The sequence below is a fragment of the Xenopus laevis genome, chromosome 5S, assembly GCF_017654675.1.
Source record: "Xenopus laevis strain J_2021 chromosome 5S, Xenopus_laevis_v10.1, whole genome shotgun sequence".
Taxonomy (NCBI): Eukaryota; Metazoa; Chordata; class Amphibia; order Anura; family Pipidae; genus Xenopus; species Xenopus laevis.
The window spans coordinates 37138387-37152504 of record NC_054380.1 but is presented as its reverse complement, the minus strand read 5'-3'; the positions used below and the strand labels follow the sequence as shown (position 1 = coordinate 37152504).

At 37.2% G+C, this 14118-nt stretch overlaps 1 protein-coding gene across 6 annotated transcripts in view; it reads right to left on the bottom strand.

Moving 5' to 3' along the window:
* Positions 1-14118, bottom strand: part of utrn.S (utrophin S homeolog) — a 446216-nt gene that overhangs the window by 16403 nt on the left and 415695 nt on the right. For all 6 annotated transcript variants that reach the window (XM_041564420.1, XM_041564418.1, XM_018265201.2 and 3 more), the window contains 4 exons: positions 6465-6601; positions 6212-6250; positions 5939-6004; positions 2834-2899 (listed from right to left, as the gene is read on the bottom strand). In XM_041564420.1, the coding sequence (XP_041420354.1) occupies positions 2834-2899; positions 5939-6004; positions 6212-6250; positions 6465-6601 (308 nt within the window). The remainder of the gene's footprint in view (positions 1-2833; positions 2900-5938; positions 6005-6211; positions 6251-6464; positions 6602-14118) is intronic.

The following is a 14118-nucleotide window of genomic DNA, read 5'->3' as shown; positions in this document are numbered from 1 at the left end:
GTCCTAACTCCTGGATCCGAACAAATCTAACAGAAACCTAATTCAGTGGCTGAAGATCAAGCACGGGATAAATAATACCTTCTTCTGCAATGCATAGCATGAAACATAGCGCTTAATCATGAACTTGTCAGTTGCTGTTAACCTAAAGCCCAACTTATAAAGATTAAGTAAAACCTTGCAAAGCTCTGTTTATCAACATTCATTAGTCTGAAAAGCAAGAATCTGATTCCTGAGTCAACCGAGTACTTGTTTTTAAGGAGATTAGAGCATGTTTATTATTAAAAGATGAATAATTTAGTCTTAATGAGCGCGGATAGCGTGGGCTGTTACACCAATTCAACCCAGAATACTTGATGGCTCAATGAGCTGCTAGAAGATTCTAAAAGCTTGTTTTAACATAATCACTAAGCAAAATATTTAAATTGAACCCCACCCAAGTGTTCTTTTGCATTCTGATAATTATAAAATTGAGTTCTGAGAAACTTTCCAAAATGCATTCATTAAAAATGTTCTATGTTTTTATATTATATTATTTTTTTTTGCACCAGTACTCCTGACTCTAGAAATAATTTAACAAAAGACCTCTCACCTTCAGCCAAGTACTATTAATGAGCTGTCTTATGTTATTATTAGTATGCGTTAAAAAGGACAGACAAACCCAGCTTTTAATAGCAATTACATTTACAAATAACTAAATGTTATTTTAATATATACTGTACTGGAAAGATACCTGACCTTCCTTGACATTTTTCGAAATTATGCAAAAGGAAACACAATAAATAAAAATGTGGGAGGAGTAAGTGAATCAGAACAAATGTGAAGGCACAGCAGAGCATCAAGAAAGGGTGGGCTTTCTGGTGGCTGATTTTATAGCTTATCATCAATTTTCCGTTAAGGGTGAAGTTTCAGGAAATAATAGATAAGTGGCATGCAAATACAGTATGATACAGGTATATGTTCCCTTATTTGGTAACCCGTTATTCAGAAAGCTTTAAATTATGGAAAGGTTGTCTCCCATAGGGGCAAATTCACTAAGATGCGAAGTTGCGCCAGGCGCAACTTCGCCGCACTTCGCCAGGCGTAGTTTCGCCAGCGCTTCGCAAATTCACTAAAATCCAAAGTTGCGCACAGGGGTAGCGTAAGGTTGCGGAGTTGCGCTAGCATTGATTCGCTATATAAAGCGAAGTTGCGCTAGCGAAGGCTAATTTGCATACGGCGCGAAATTCAAATTTCAATGGAGGAACACGTATCTGCACTACAAATGCCTAGAAAACCTTCAAATCTGCAAATAAAAATGTTATCTTGCCCTACACATGTGCCCACTGTCTAGGTAAGTTGCCATGAGTCAGGAAATGTAGGGGGGAGGAAGGGGAGCCCCAAAAATTTTTCGATCTTTTTCAGCCTATCAGCCATCATGTAGAAAACACGCCAGCGTTTTTTGGGACTTAGAAAAAAAATTGACTTTTTTTGAAACAATCCCTATCTACTCTATTGCGCTTCGCCAGGTCTGAGGTGGCGAAGGCAGTCTAGCGTAAAAGGTAGCGTTCAGTACACTGCGCAAGTTAGTGAATTTGCGTAGTTTCGTCGCTAGCGAAGATTCGCCTGGCGTAAGGTTGTGAAGTAACACTAGCGAAACTATGCCAGCGTTCGTTAGTGAATTTGCGCAGTAGCGAAAATGCCAAACGCTAGTGAATTAACGCTAGCGTTCGGCGCTTCGCGCCTTAGTGAATTTGCCCCTTAGACTCTATTTTAATTAAATAAGTAAAAATTGGAAAACACATTTCCTTTTATCTCTGTAATAACAAAACAGTACGTTGTACTCTATCCCAATTAATTAGTGGGAAAACAATCCTATTGAGTTTATTTAATGTTGAAATAATTTTTAGCAGACTGTTAGCAGACAGAAGTTCCAAATTACTGAGAGATCCAGGCCTTGACCATTCTTGATAACAGGTACCATACTTGTATAGGGTTTGGGAGGAGAGGAACATTGATAACAACTAGAGAATACAAGTATGCTGGCCACATGGGTACTACTGCTGCAGACTTTGTAAATTGTCCTTAAACATGTATATTGGCAAGATGCAATTAAATTAATCCTTTGGCTATAGTTGGCTAATCTGCCAGGAAGTGGGAGGATGTACATGAAAAAAATACCACTGCAGCACCTCTTTGTTGTGAAGTGAAAAGTGAAAACTTGGATTTATTAGGTCATACATCCAGGCAACATTTTGGGCTTACTCTTGCCCTTTCTTGAGAACTTGAGGCTTGATAAAAGGTGAGAGTAAGCCCGAAACATTGCCTGGTTGTTTGACCTTATAAATCCAAGTTTTCACTTTTTGCAACAAAGAGGTGCTGTAGCAGTATTTTTTTTTTCTGTATGTCTATGCAAAACCCCTGGCAAGGGTCTCCAGACTGCTTTGCACCCAACCTACAAGGTTTTGGTGGTTGAAGCACACACAATATTGACTACTCAGGAAGTGGGAGGATGGTCATCCTGACAATAGTTAACCTCCCTCCATACACTAACTTGTTCTCACCCTGGAGCAAGTTACAACTGGGTCACACAGCAGTCACTACAAAAGGTCATCTAGGTGCCCCTTTATCTTGCTGTAGCACACAATTGGCAAGTTCAGTAGGATGAACTAACCCATCACTCCATGATTATTTACAAAAGGTAAAGACTTAGATGATCATGGATGCTGATCAAGTTCTGTATCTATGTTATATACCGGTTCATAAGTATTGTTACCAGCAAGTATTTTCTGCTATATATTCACATTCATCATTTTTGCCTGTTATTTTATAAGCCTCAGTATAATAGTTTACTTACATGCTTCCGGTGGCAGAGCTGTTGTCGGTGAACAATGAACCATTGGTTCGTTCCATTTGTGCCAGCCTGAGAAGCAAGAAGCATTCATTAAATATGATGTATTTGGCCAAGTGAATATATAGTAACAGAGATGTCTGCTTGTATTTAGGTGATTTGTTCTATTAGGCTGAAGAACATCTCGTAATTCACACAGTGGTGTTTAGTCAAAGATATATTTTTGCTTGAGTATTATTATTGCAGGTCCCTAAGGTTATTTTGCTTAGAGTGGGCTCAAACTGGTAGTTACTGACAATTTGTGATATATCCGTATAGCTGGAACAGGAGGGCAAAAGAACATTCTTCCGTGTGAGGAACCGACACGTATATAATCTCTAACAATTATAAAGACTCAAAGACAAATGGAACCAGTGCTTAACAAATCACTTCAGGAGAGAAATGTTTTCAACCTTTGAATTAGACTCCTACTTTGTGTAATGAGTGATTGGTAAATTACAGAAAAAGTTAGCCAATGTATTTTTAAAGTTTGTTTAAAAGTTAGCACCGTCTGCATTCATTCTAAAAGAATCCACAGTTTTAATGTCTGCCTTTTATAAATTCATTGATATAGTTTTAAGAGAATATCCAGGTCCCACTGACTGAATTAAAACAATGCAGGCAGTTTGAATTATTGTGAAAAGAATATATGAAAACAGTTTTTATCATGAAAATATTTCTGAAGGAAATGCACATTTCAGAAAACCTCACTTTCCAAAGGCTTGTTTATAACTCTAATTATATTCAAGTAACAGTAAACACTTTGAAGCAAACTATTTCCACGCGTAGTATAGTAGGAAAAAACCCCACACATTTTTAATGAATAAATAAATATGTAAAGCAGGTTGGGACTGAATATTTCTCTAAAACAGAGAAATATCTGCTCTTTTAAGGACCTTTTTCATCACTTCTCCCTTTTCAAATAGAATAAGAAATGACAATGTTGTCAGAGAAGTAAAACTCATAAATGCACAATCACACTCAGATCAAAGGCTTGAGTTGAAAGCTTTAAACATAGAGTTTTCAAGAACAAGCTTCACACAGCACAAGGGAAAAGTTCTAGAGACGAGTAATGTTCCTGTGGGTTTGGTGGCTTGTCAGCTGAGCAAATAGCAATATACTAACCATTAACTTAAATGAACAGCCTTCACAATCTAATGCAACCACTATAAATATGAATACAATATACATAAGAAATAAGACAAGAGGGACTGGACAGGAACATCCAAAGGATACGCCTCTTAAATTCTACAAACAAATATGTACAGAATGGTATCAACATGGGGAATCTCTAGGGAAGAGCTACTTTGAAGATTCTATTATGTATAAATTATTTTTCCTTTCTCTTGGGTTCTTGAGTTTCTAAGGTTTCTGTTGGGTTGAGCGGTGTGCCCTCACTGTATAATCTTATTTGTAGGGAGATTTTGGTCATTCTCATCTTGAAAGTAGTACATGTGAAGGTAAATTGCCCCAAAATGCACCTTTTTTCCCTTTTTCCAAGCAACAATTGTTTGACAACTGCTTGAACTAGCATGTTCAGGTTCTTCTTGAGTAAGTAAGGGTGGTTTAGAGTGATTTGGTGTCGCATGTTAGGATTACTAAAAATCACTGTGACCAAAATGCCTTTACCCTTATGCTGGAGGAGATCAAAACCCTGCTATATGGAAAAAATAATCCTATTAGCTCAAGAATTTCAACTTCTATTATTAAAGGGGACATGTCACCCTAAGAAATAATTCCAAATTCTTTTCTATCATGTTAATTGAGAAAAATAAACTTTACTTACACTATATATATTATTTAAATGTTGTTTCCGTCTGTCTTGGAATAACACTATCACAGCAAGCAGGCGGGAGCCATTTTGTGGAAACTGTTATTAAGACAAATTGTGCATAACCCCAAAATCTTAGGTTCCCCATGCACCAAAATGGAGATCCTAATGCCCATGTGCAGTACCCTATGTAATAATAGAGCCTGAGAAGGGAAGGGGCAATGTGAGGAGAGCAGTGACATGTAGGAAGTGCTGAATGGAAAGTGATTGACTGCCCCACTTCTATGCCTCAGGCAGATAATATTTGATTGACAACTCAGATATATAAACACCTTTATGCCTTTTATATTTATAACAGCTATGGATGTGTTAATTAAAAAATCATTTGTGTTCCATGTTTAATTTGCAAAGGAGTTTCATTATGCAGCTTTTTATGTGTAGGTGACAGGTCCACTTTAAGTTTGTGTGATGCTTATTGGTTTCTATAGTATCTATAGTATGTAAAGGAAAGGGAATCTTACCACTATGGGGCAAATTCAGTAACCTGCGGCGTTTTGCTAGCGCCAGCTTCGCCACACTTCGCCAGACGAAATTTCGACAGGGCGCCGCTAATCCACTAAAATCCAAAGTTGCGTTCAGGGAGGCGAAAGGCAGCGAAGCTGCGCTAGCGTCAATCGTCAAGCAAAGCGAAGTTACACTAGCGATGCCTAATTTGCATACGGCGCCAAGTTAAAGTACAATGAACGTAAATGTAGCAGCAAATACATTACACTACACAAGCCTGGGAAAGCTTCCTAAAATAAAATAAAGTTGTTATATTGCCCTACACATGTGCCCACTGTATAGTTTAGGTGCCATATATTAGTAAATGTAGGGGAGAAGGAGGGTGCCCCCAAAAAAATTTACGATCTTTTTCAGCCTATCAACCTAAAAACTAAAAGACGCCAGCGTTTTTTGGGACTTAGAAAAAATTTCAACTTTTTTTGAAGCAATCCCTATCGTCTCTATTGCACTTCGCCTGGTCTGAGGTGGCGAAGGCAAGTCTGGCGCAAGAGGCAACGTTCAGTAAAATCCGCAAGTTAGTGAATTAGTGTAGTTACGTCCCTTCAGCATAGCGCAACTTCGCCTGGTGTAAGGGTGCAAAGTAGCGCTAGAGTAGGTCCACTTCGCTATCGAATTTCTACCAGCGCCCGTTAGTAAATCGGCGAAGTAACAAAATGACGTCACACTGGCGAATTTGCCAGTCATATCGCAGCACTTCAGCTGCAAAAGCGGGAGAATATTTTGTGGTATCTGCCTACCTGCTGGCATACTGTTCTATCCTTGAGTGGGTGTCATCATCAAGCAGTTCTGGGGAGTGCATACCACTAAAATTAAAAAACATTATTACATATAGATTTGCATTATATTAAGCAAAACAATAAATACTGTAAGACCTGGTACAAATTTAGTCGAAATGTAGGATGCTCATAGACATACAATTATATTTGATTAGGTCGTATGCAAATATCCATATTAGATCATGTTAGAAACCATAAACCATATTAGAATACCAGTCATAGAATGATACTTACTCAAACTGGTCAGGCCACATGCTGATAAGGGTTATAGGACTGCAAGAAAAGGAGGAAATCACAAAAGAAACAAATTTACTGTCTGCAAAATAAAATTCGACATGCCAACCCCCTGCCAATTTTTGCCTTTTTTTGGCACTTTGCATACTGCGTCCTGCATTGTAATTATAACGTAAAATGTAATTGCTTGTTTTAGTGTAACCATTTCTGATAGAAGTAGGTACTTTTATAAAAGCAGAAGCAGTCGACTTACGTCTCCATGTTATCCCCTTCCAGGACAGTCTGGACTGGCAAGTAACCTAGCCTGGGGTGCTTGTCAAAATATTTCTTGGAGCGGAATTTGTTTTTCAGCACCTTGGTGAAGTCCCGAACGTCTTCCCCTGATGTTGTCTAAGAACAACAAAAGAAAAGTTTTACATGGCAAACATGACATTTCAGTGTCTCATACATGAAGCTGTTTTTCATCCTGGCAGCAGAGACCTCTTGGATTAAACAGGCCTGGAGTGCTAGACAACTTAAATAATGAAAGCCTGGCAGAAGTTGTCCTCAAATCTGACAGCGCTCTGCTAAATCTGCAATATAATTAACACAGAAATTTGACTTTTTAATTTCAAAAAGAAAAATGAAAGACTTAGAGAAATAGGCAAACTCTGGCACCAATCCAAAACCGAGAAGATCTGTAGAAAAAATGCATATTAACAGAAGCAAATATTTCCAACACAAAATTATGAGGTTTGATTCTCAGATTTCAGCAGAAAAGAATGTGTTTTAGACAAAATACAAAACACTGACAAATGACCTGGTCAAAAAAGGGTCCAAATCATTACAGCAATACAGATTCTTCTTGGGTGGATTTTGTTGAAGGCTTAGAGAGGATAAGGCTCCCCAAACTAACACCTATAGAACTCTTACAACAAAAAGGATTAAGGGTCTGGCCACACAAGCAGATTCGGGGAGATTAGTCACCTTAGCGACAAAAATCGCCTGTGGCAATGCACACGTGTTGCTTCATTTTCCGAAGTCGCCCGAAGTTAAAACGAAGCGCTAGAAGGTGCAGCCTGAAGGGTGGTATATTAACCTATGCACCACCTTTCAGAATAGTGATATATAACAATCATCGTGACTGGCTTGAGATAAATGAAATATGGGATATAAGTACATTTATAAATGTGCCATTTTGCAGCTAGTGACATGTACTCAACACTTCTACAATCTAAGAAACAATAGCAGTATTTTTTTCAAGTTTTAATGCCACAATTTTCACCATAGTTTCTATAGTATCTGCATGTTTAAGCTAAGTGTACCTTTAAAGAAAAGGCACGCTGGATAAGGAGGTAGAAATAGGAGGTGAGAAAGGAGTCACATGAAACGAGAGGAATGGTATGAAAGAGAAATCAGAGGAAGAAATTAGTTAATTGTAGATTTTAGTATCATCGTAGCTTCTATTATGCTTAGAAATCATTTAAGTCACTCTTAAAGGCATTAACAGAATCAGCCATCACAACATCAACCCGGCAGTGCATTCCACAACCTCACTGACCTCACTGTGAAGAACCCTCTACGTTGCTTCAAATGAAAGTTCTTTTCTTCTAGTCTAAAGAGGTGGCCTCTGGTACGGTGATCCATTTTATGGGAAAAAAGGTCCCCCACTAGTGAATGTACTTGTAAAGAACAACAATGTCACCCAGAAACAATCTAAACATTGACAGTCTACCCTCATAATTGAAATCTTCCATCCCTTCAGCCAGTTTAGTTGCTGCACTCTCTCCAGAGTCCAAAACTGCACTGCATACTCCAGGTGATAAAATCTGTGTTTTTTTTAACCTTTTTTTCCTTTAATATTAAAGGAAAACTATACCCCCAAAAGAAATATTTGAACAACTGATAGTTTAGATCATATTAAGTGACATAATAAAGAATCTTACCCAACTGGTATATATATTTAAGTAAATATTGCACTTTTACACCTCTTGCCTTGAACAACCATTTTGTGATGGTCCCTGTGCTGCCTCAGAGATCACCTGACCAGAAATACTACAACTGTTACTGTAACAGGAAAAAGTGTGGAACCAAGAGACGGAGCTCTGTCTGTTGATTGGCTCATGTGACCTAACAAGTATAGTGTGTTTGGTATGTTTGTGTGCACCGTGAATCATACAATCCCAGGGGGCGGCCCTTATTCTTTAAAATGGCAGTTTTCGATTTAGGATTACCCAATGGCACTTACTACTAAAAGTATATTATTATGAAAATGGTTTATTTACATGAAGCAGGGTTTTACATATGAGCTGTTTTATGCAATATCTTTTTATAGTGGCCTACATTGTTTGTAAGGGTATCATTTTCCTTTAACAAATATCTGTATTATATTGAAAATCTGATATTTATGTAGGTCTTATATTTGGTCTAAATATGTTCACCTTTGTATCATTCAGTGAAACGCTGGAAGCTATTTTCCTATTTCAGAAGCACGAGCATCTGCCATTATTTCACTCCTTACTGTTATTTACAAAGTACATTAGAGCAGGGCAACATTAAAGCAAATGGAAAGAGATCTTGGAAGAAGCAGACTGCAGTATAGATTCAGGGCTTTATTAATAGAATATCTGAACTGATTTTTTAGTTTATGGTAATATTTATGAGAGAAAGTTTTCTTGTTCTAATATATCCAGCTAAGTATGCCTTCAAAAAGCAGCCTAATATTTCTGTGCTGAAGTCTCAAAAAAGCACTGCAAACTGTCAGAATTGCCATTTTTAGTTCAAATTTAATGATGGGCCAGATGTTAATCCCAAAAGAGATAAATTCAGCCATTACTTATTTTGTGCCTTGTGTTCCAGCTATGTTTGCAAGCGACTGTGTTGGCAAGAGTAACAATACTTCATTTGTATGCAGAATCAATGAATACAAGAATTAGAATGATGGCTATAGATAAACGCCTCAAACAGTGATGCTAATTTTGCATGCCATTAATAGTCAGTAAAAGGTTTATAAACATATTTTATATTCTTTGGTACACAATTTTAATATTGCCCAGTAAAACAGAAACCTGTAAAAAAAGAAATATTAAGGGATAAATACATCATTTTTAGGTTCAGGCATATCATGGCACCCTGCCTGTATAATCAGACACAGTCAAACTCAGATTTTACATTTTCCAGAGGATCAGGAAATTAAAATATAAAAATGCGGAAAACCAAAAATGTGGGGATGTAAAATCAGAGTTCATCTGTATAATTTATAGGGCATAAACAGGTGTTTTCAAGGAAAATGGGCCAAATTCATGGCATAAAAACAGGAGGAAAAATACAACTTAAATTCCGGAAACCCCATAAAAGATTGTGGCTGGTTGGGTGAGAGACCTGTTATACACAATGCTCAGAACCTGGGGTCTTTCTGTAATTTGGGTCTCCCTATTTTAAAGTCTACTAAAAAATAATTTAAACATTAATTAACCCAATATAACTGTTTTGCTTCCCATAAGTATTACTTTTATCTTAGGTTGAAGCAAGTACAAGGTACTGTTTTAGTTTTACAGAGGAAAAGAAAATATGTAATATGGGAATTATGGGAATGCCTTTAGTCTATAAATTATGTTTTCTTACTGATACTACAGGTGTTTTTGTACTGACCAACAATGTTTGATAGTTACCATTATATTTAAATCCTTTTACACTACCTAAAGTGATAAAGATATGGGATTCCTTATCTGGAAACCAGTTATCCAGAAAGCTCAGAATTACGGGAAGGCCATCTTCCACAGAGTCCTTTTAAAGCGAATAATTGAAATTGTAAACAATTATTTCCTTTTTCTCTGTAATAATAAAACAGTACAGGGGGCAAAACAATCTTATTGGGTTTATTTAATATTTAAAAAAAATTTTAGTAGACAAAGGGGCAAATTCACTAACCTGCGGAGTTGCGCTAGCGTAGGCTTCGCGGCACTTCGCCAGGCGAAGTTTCGCCAGGGCGCCGCTAATTCACTAAAATCCGAAGTTGCGCTCAGGGAGGCGAACGGTAGCGCTAGTTGCGCTAGTGTTAATTCGTTAAATGCCTAATTTGCATACGGCACCAAGTTAAAGTACAATGGACATATATGTAGCAGCAAATACATTACACTACACAAGCTGGGAAAGCTTCATAAAATAAAATAGAGTTGTTATTTTGCCCTACACATGTGCCCACTATATAGTTTAGTGCCATATGTAAGGAAATGTAGGGGAGAAGGAGGGTACCCAAAAAAGCCTATCACCTTAAAAAAGGAAAAGACGCCAGCATTTTTTGCGACTTAGAAAAAAATTCAACTTTTTTTGGAGCAAGCCCTATCTACTCTATTGCACTGCGCCTGGTCTCAGTTGGCGAAGGCAAGTCTGGCGCAAGAGTTATGAAAATCCGCAAGTTAGTGAATTAGTGTAGTTACATCCCTTCGCCATAGCGCAACTTTGCCTGGCGTAAGGGTGCGAAGTAGCGCTAGAGTAGGTCCACTTCACTAGCTACGCCAGCACCCATTAGTAAATCGGCGAAGTAACGGAATGACGTCACTCTGGCGAATTTGCGCTAGCGTTTGGCGCTTCACACTTTAGTGAATTTGCCCCCGTGTATGGAAATCCAAATTACAGAATGACCCCATCTCTGGAAAACCCCAAGTGCCAAGCATTCTGGACAACGGGTCCCATAACGGTCTGTTGCAAATGAAAACTATAAATGGCTTGGTTGTTGCTGAACCCTAGACGCATGATATTTATCTACTCTGTGCCTTATGTGCCATCTCTCTGGCTGTACAGAAATTATTATTATTAACATGTATTTATATATCGCCAACATATTGCGTAGCACTGAAATCAGTACTTTACACATCTACACATGTATTTCTTCTTGTTTACACCTAAATAAAAGGGAGATACCATTGCCCAAGATTGTTAGACTTTATACTAGAGCACACTGCAAGCACAGGTATTATGATCCAAGCAGATCTAAAGAATAATTGCATGTATAAATAAGCAGCTTGTACGGCAGGTGCTGACTTGTCAGCTCTACAGAAAGCTGCAGCTCACACACAGGCTAATCGCAAGAAAAGTTTGCTAACTGGCATTTTATTTCATCCTTACTGACAAATAGATAATCATCAGACTAAGGATACACCTGAGCCAACTGATGTTAAGCTTCATTAGAGGAGAAATACTTGGCAATGCCATACAATACGTGCTTTCAACTAAGATCGCGCTTATAGTTCTTATACGCATCTGGCTCTAATCCATCTGTATCTGTAAGCATTATTCAAATATTTAGCAACTATAATCTGATGCATAGAACAGAATTGTTTAAAAAATGAAGCACTCTCAAAAGAATATTTTATAAGTGTTTATGCTTTTTATAGCAATGTGGAATATATATGGATTTGGAGATATAAATAGAGTTTCATATGATAAATGCCTGGGTGCCCACCATACAACAACTCGTGCCCTGGTGCTACCATTGGGAGAGTAAAAAAATATATAATTCCCTCAAGGGAATCTTCCTCAAGACAAGACACTATAGGGGCAATATACCCCCACCTCCTTTTTCTACATGAGCTCAATGAATAGGGTGTATGCTGAGCATGATACTAAGCTTGCACTTACTACAATATACCTTTATGTGTGTGTAAATATATATATATATATCTATAGAATTTATTTATTTTTTTAATCCAGAGTTCTCGGGACTTGGGGTTTTCCAGATAATGGGGTAAATTTATCAAAGAGTGAAGTTCCACCACTAGAGTGAATTTCCGCAGCTCACAATTAATTTCTATGGGATTTTGAAAGGCATATTTATCAATGGGTGAAAGTGAAAGTTCACCCTTTGATAAATACGCCTTTAAAAATCCCATAGAAATGAATGGAAAGTGGAATTTCACTCTAGTGGCGGAACTTCACTATTAACGTCACTCTTTGATAAATATACCCCATTGGCTTTTTCTGTAATTTGTATCTTCATACTTATAAGGTGGTATTGAAAATGAACAAACTTTCCTGTGACTATTGGTTGCAGGAAAGATCATAATTGTAACGTCTATTACCACCTTAAGTCTACTTTAAAATCAGGTAAACATTAAATAAACCCAATAGGCTGGTTTTGCTTCCAATAAGGATTAATTATATCTTAGTAGGGATCACGTACACGGCACTGTTTTATTATTACAGAGAAAAAGGAAATGATTTTTTAAATTTTTTGATTATTAAATATTTGATTATAATGGAGTCTATGGGAGACATCTTTTCTGTAATTCAGAACTTTATGGATAACAGGTTTCTATATAACGGATCCCATACCTGTAATTTTAAAAAAAAAATTGTGGGAACTACTATCCAGAATGCTTGGGATATGGGGTTTCTAGGAAAAGGGAACTTTCTGTAATTTGGATCTCCATACGTTGAGGGGCACATTTACTTAGCTCGAGTGAAGGAATAGAAGAAAAAATACTTCGAATTTCTAATGTTTTTTTTGGCTACTTCGAACATCGAATTGGCTATTTCGACCTTCGACTATGACTTCGAATCGAATGATTCGATCTAAAAATCGTTCGATTATTCGACCATTTGATAGTCTCTTTAAAAAATACTTTGACCCCCTACTTCGCCAACTAAAACCTACCGAACATCAATGTTAGCCTATGGGGATGGTCCCCATAGGCTTTCTAACAAATTTGGGATTGATGGAAAATACTTTGATCGATTCGAAGGATTTAATCGTTCGATCAAAAGATTTTTCCTTCGATCGATCAATCAATCGATATTCGAAGTCGAAGGATTTTACTTTGACGGTCGAATATCGAGGGTTAATTAACCCTCGATATTTGACCCATAGTAAATGTGCCCCTAAGTCTTCTAAAACAATTATTTGAATATTAATTAAACCCCAATAGGATTGTTTCAAGTAAAAGGTACTGTTTTATTATTATAGAGAAAAAAGAAAAATTTTTAAAAATGTGAATTTTAAAATCCCATCCCATAATTCAGAGCTTTCTGGATAATGGGTTTCCTAATAATGGATCCCATGACTGTATATAAAATTGCTTTTATCTAATTGTAAAAATCACATATAGCAGCCAAAAGCATTGGTGTATAAAAACAATAGCTTGGGTACTATGTTCAGTAAATACTATTTATTTTAGGGAAAGCAGGAAACCAACTAAATGCAGATAACAGTTTATTTTTCCCTTTATAACCCAGAGGCATTTGTGCTGTGCAAGTAAGTGTGCTTTATTAGGTATGAAACATATTTCCCCTTAAGGAAAAAGCTTCCATTTAAGCTAATATTTCTTGACATGTTGCTTATCACGGAATGGAAGCGTTTAGGGAAATACAATATTGGTCAGCATCCTTCTAAAGTAACACATCAACAGTAATTACAGCAGCAGCAGATCGATCCACTGGGAGACAAGTATCAGTTCTGAAGTTTTTCCCCCAAGGATTTGAATCAGAAGAAAAAGTGTCTAGTCTTAAAATGTTATAGAGGTTCTGCATTAACGAAAAGTAATCTAGTTTATTTACAACTAAATGTCCCCTTTTGCAAATGTGAACATTTTATTCTCACACCGCTGAAAGAGGGGGAAAAGTCCTTTATTTTGCCTTAAAGCAACCTTTCTAAACCATTTTTTTTAACAGATAACAGATAAGCCTTTCAAGCAGACTTTGATTACAGCTTTTAGGGGCCTATAATAAAGATGGAATTTGCTTTCTCGACTGTTATCACAACACCTATATGGCTAATCAAACAGGCCTAATCATAAAGACCACAATGACCCCTCTAGGATCACAGGATACACCATTCTGATTGTCCAAGAGAAACTAAAACCCACAGGATATAACTGCCTGACACAGCTTTCTTAAAGTACTGTACATTAAAATGTTGCCCTACATGTAGC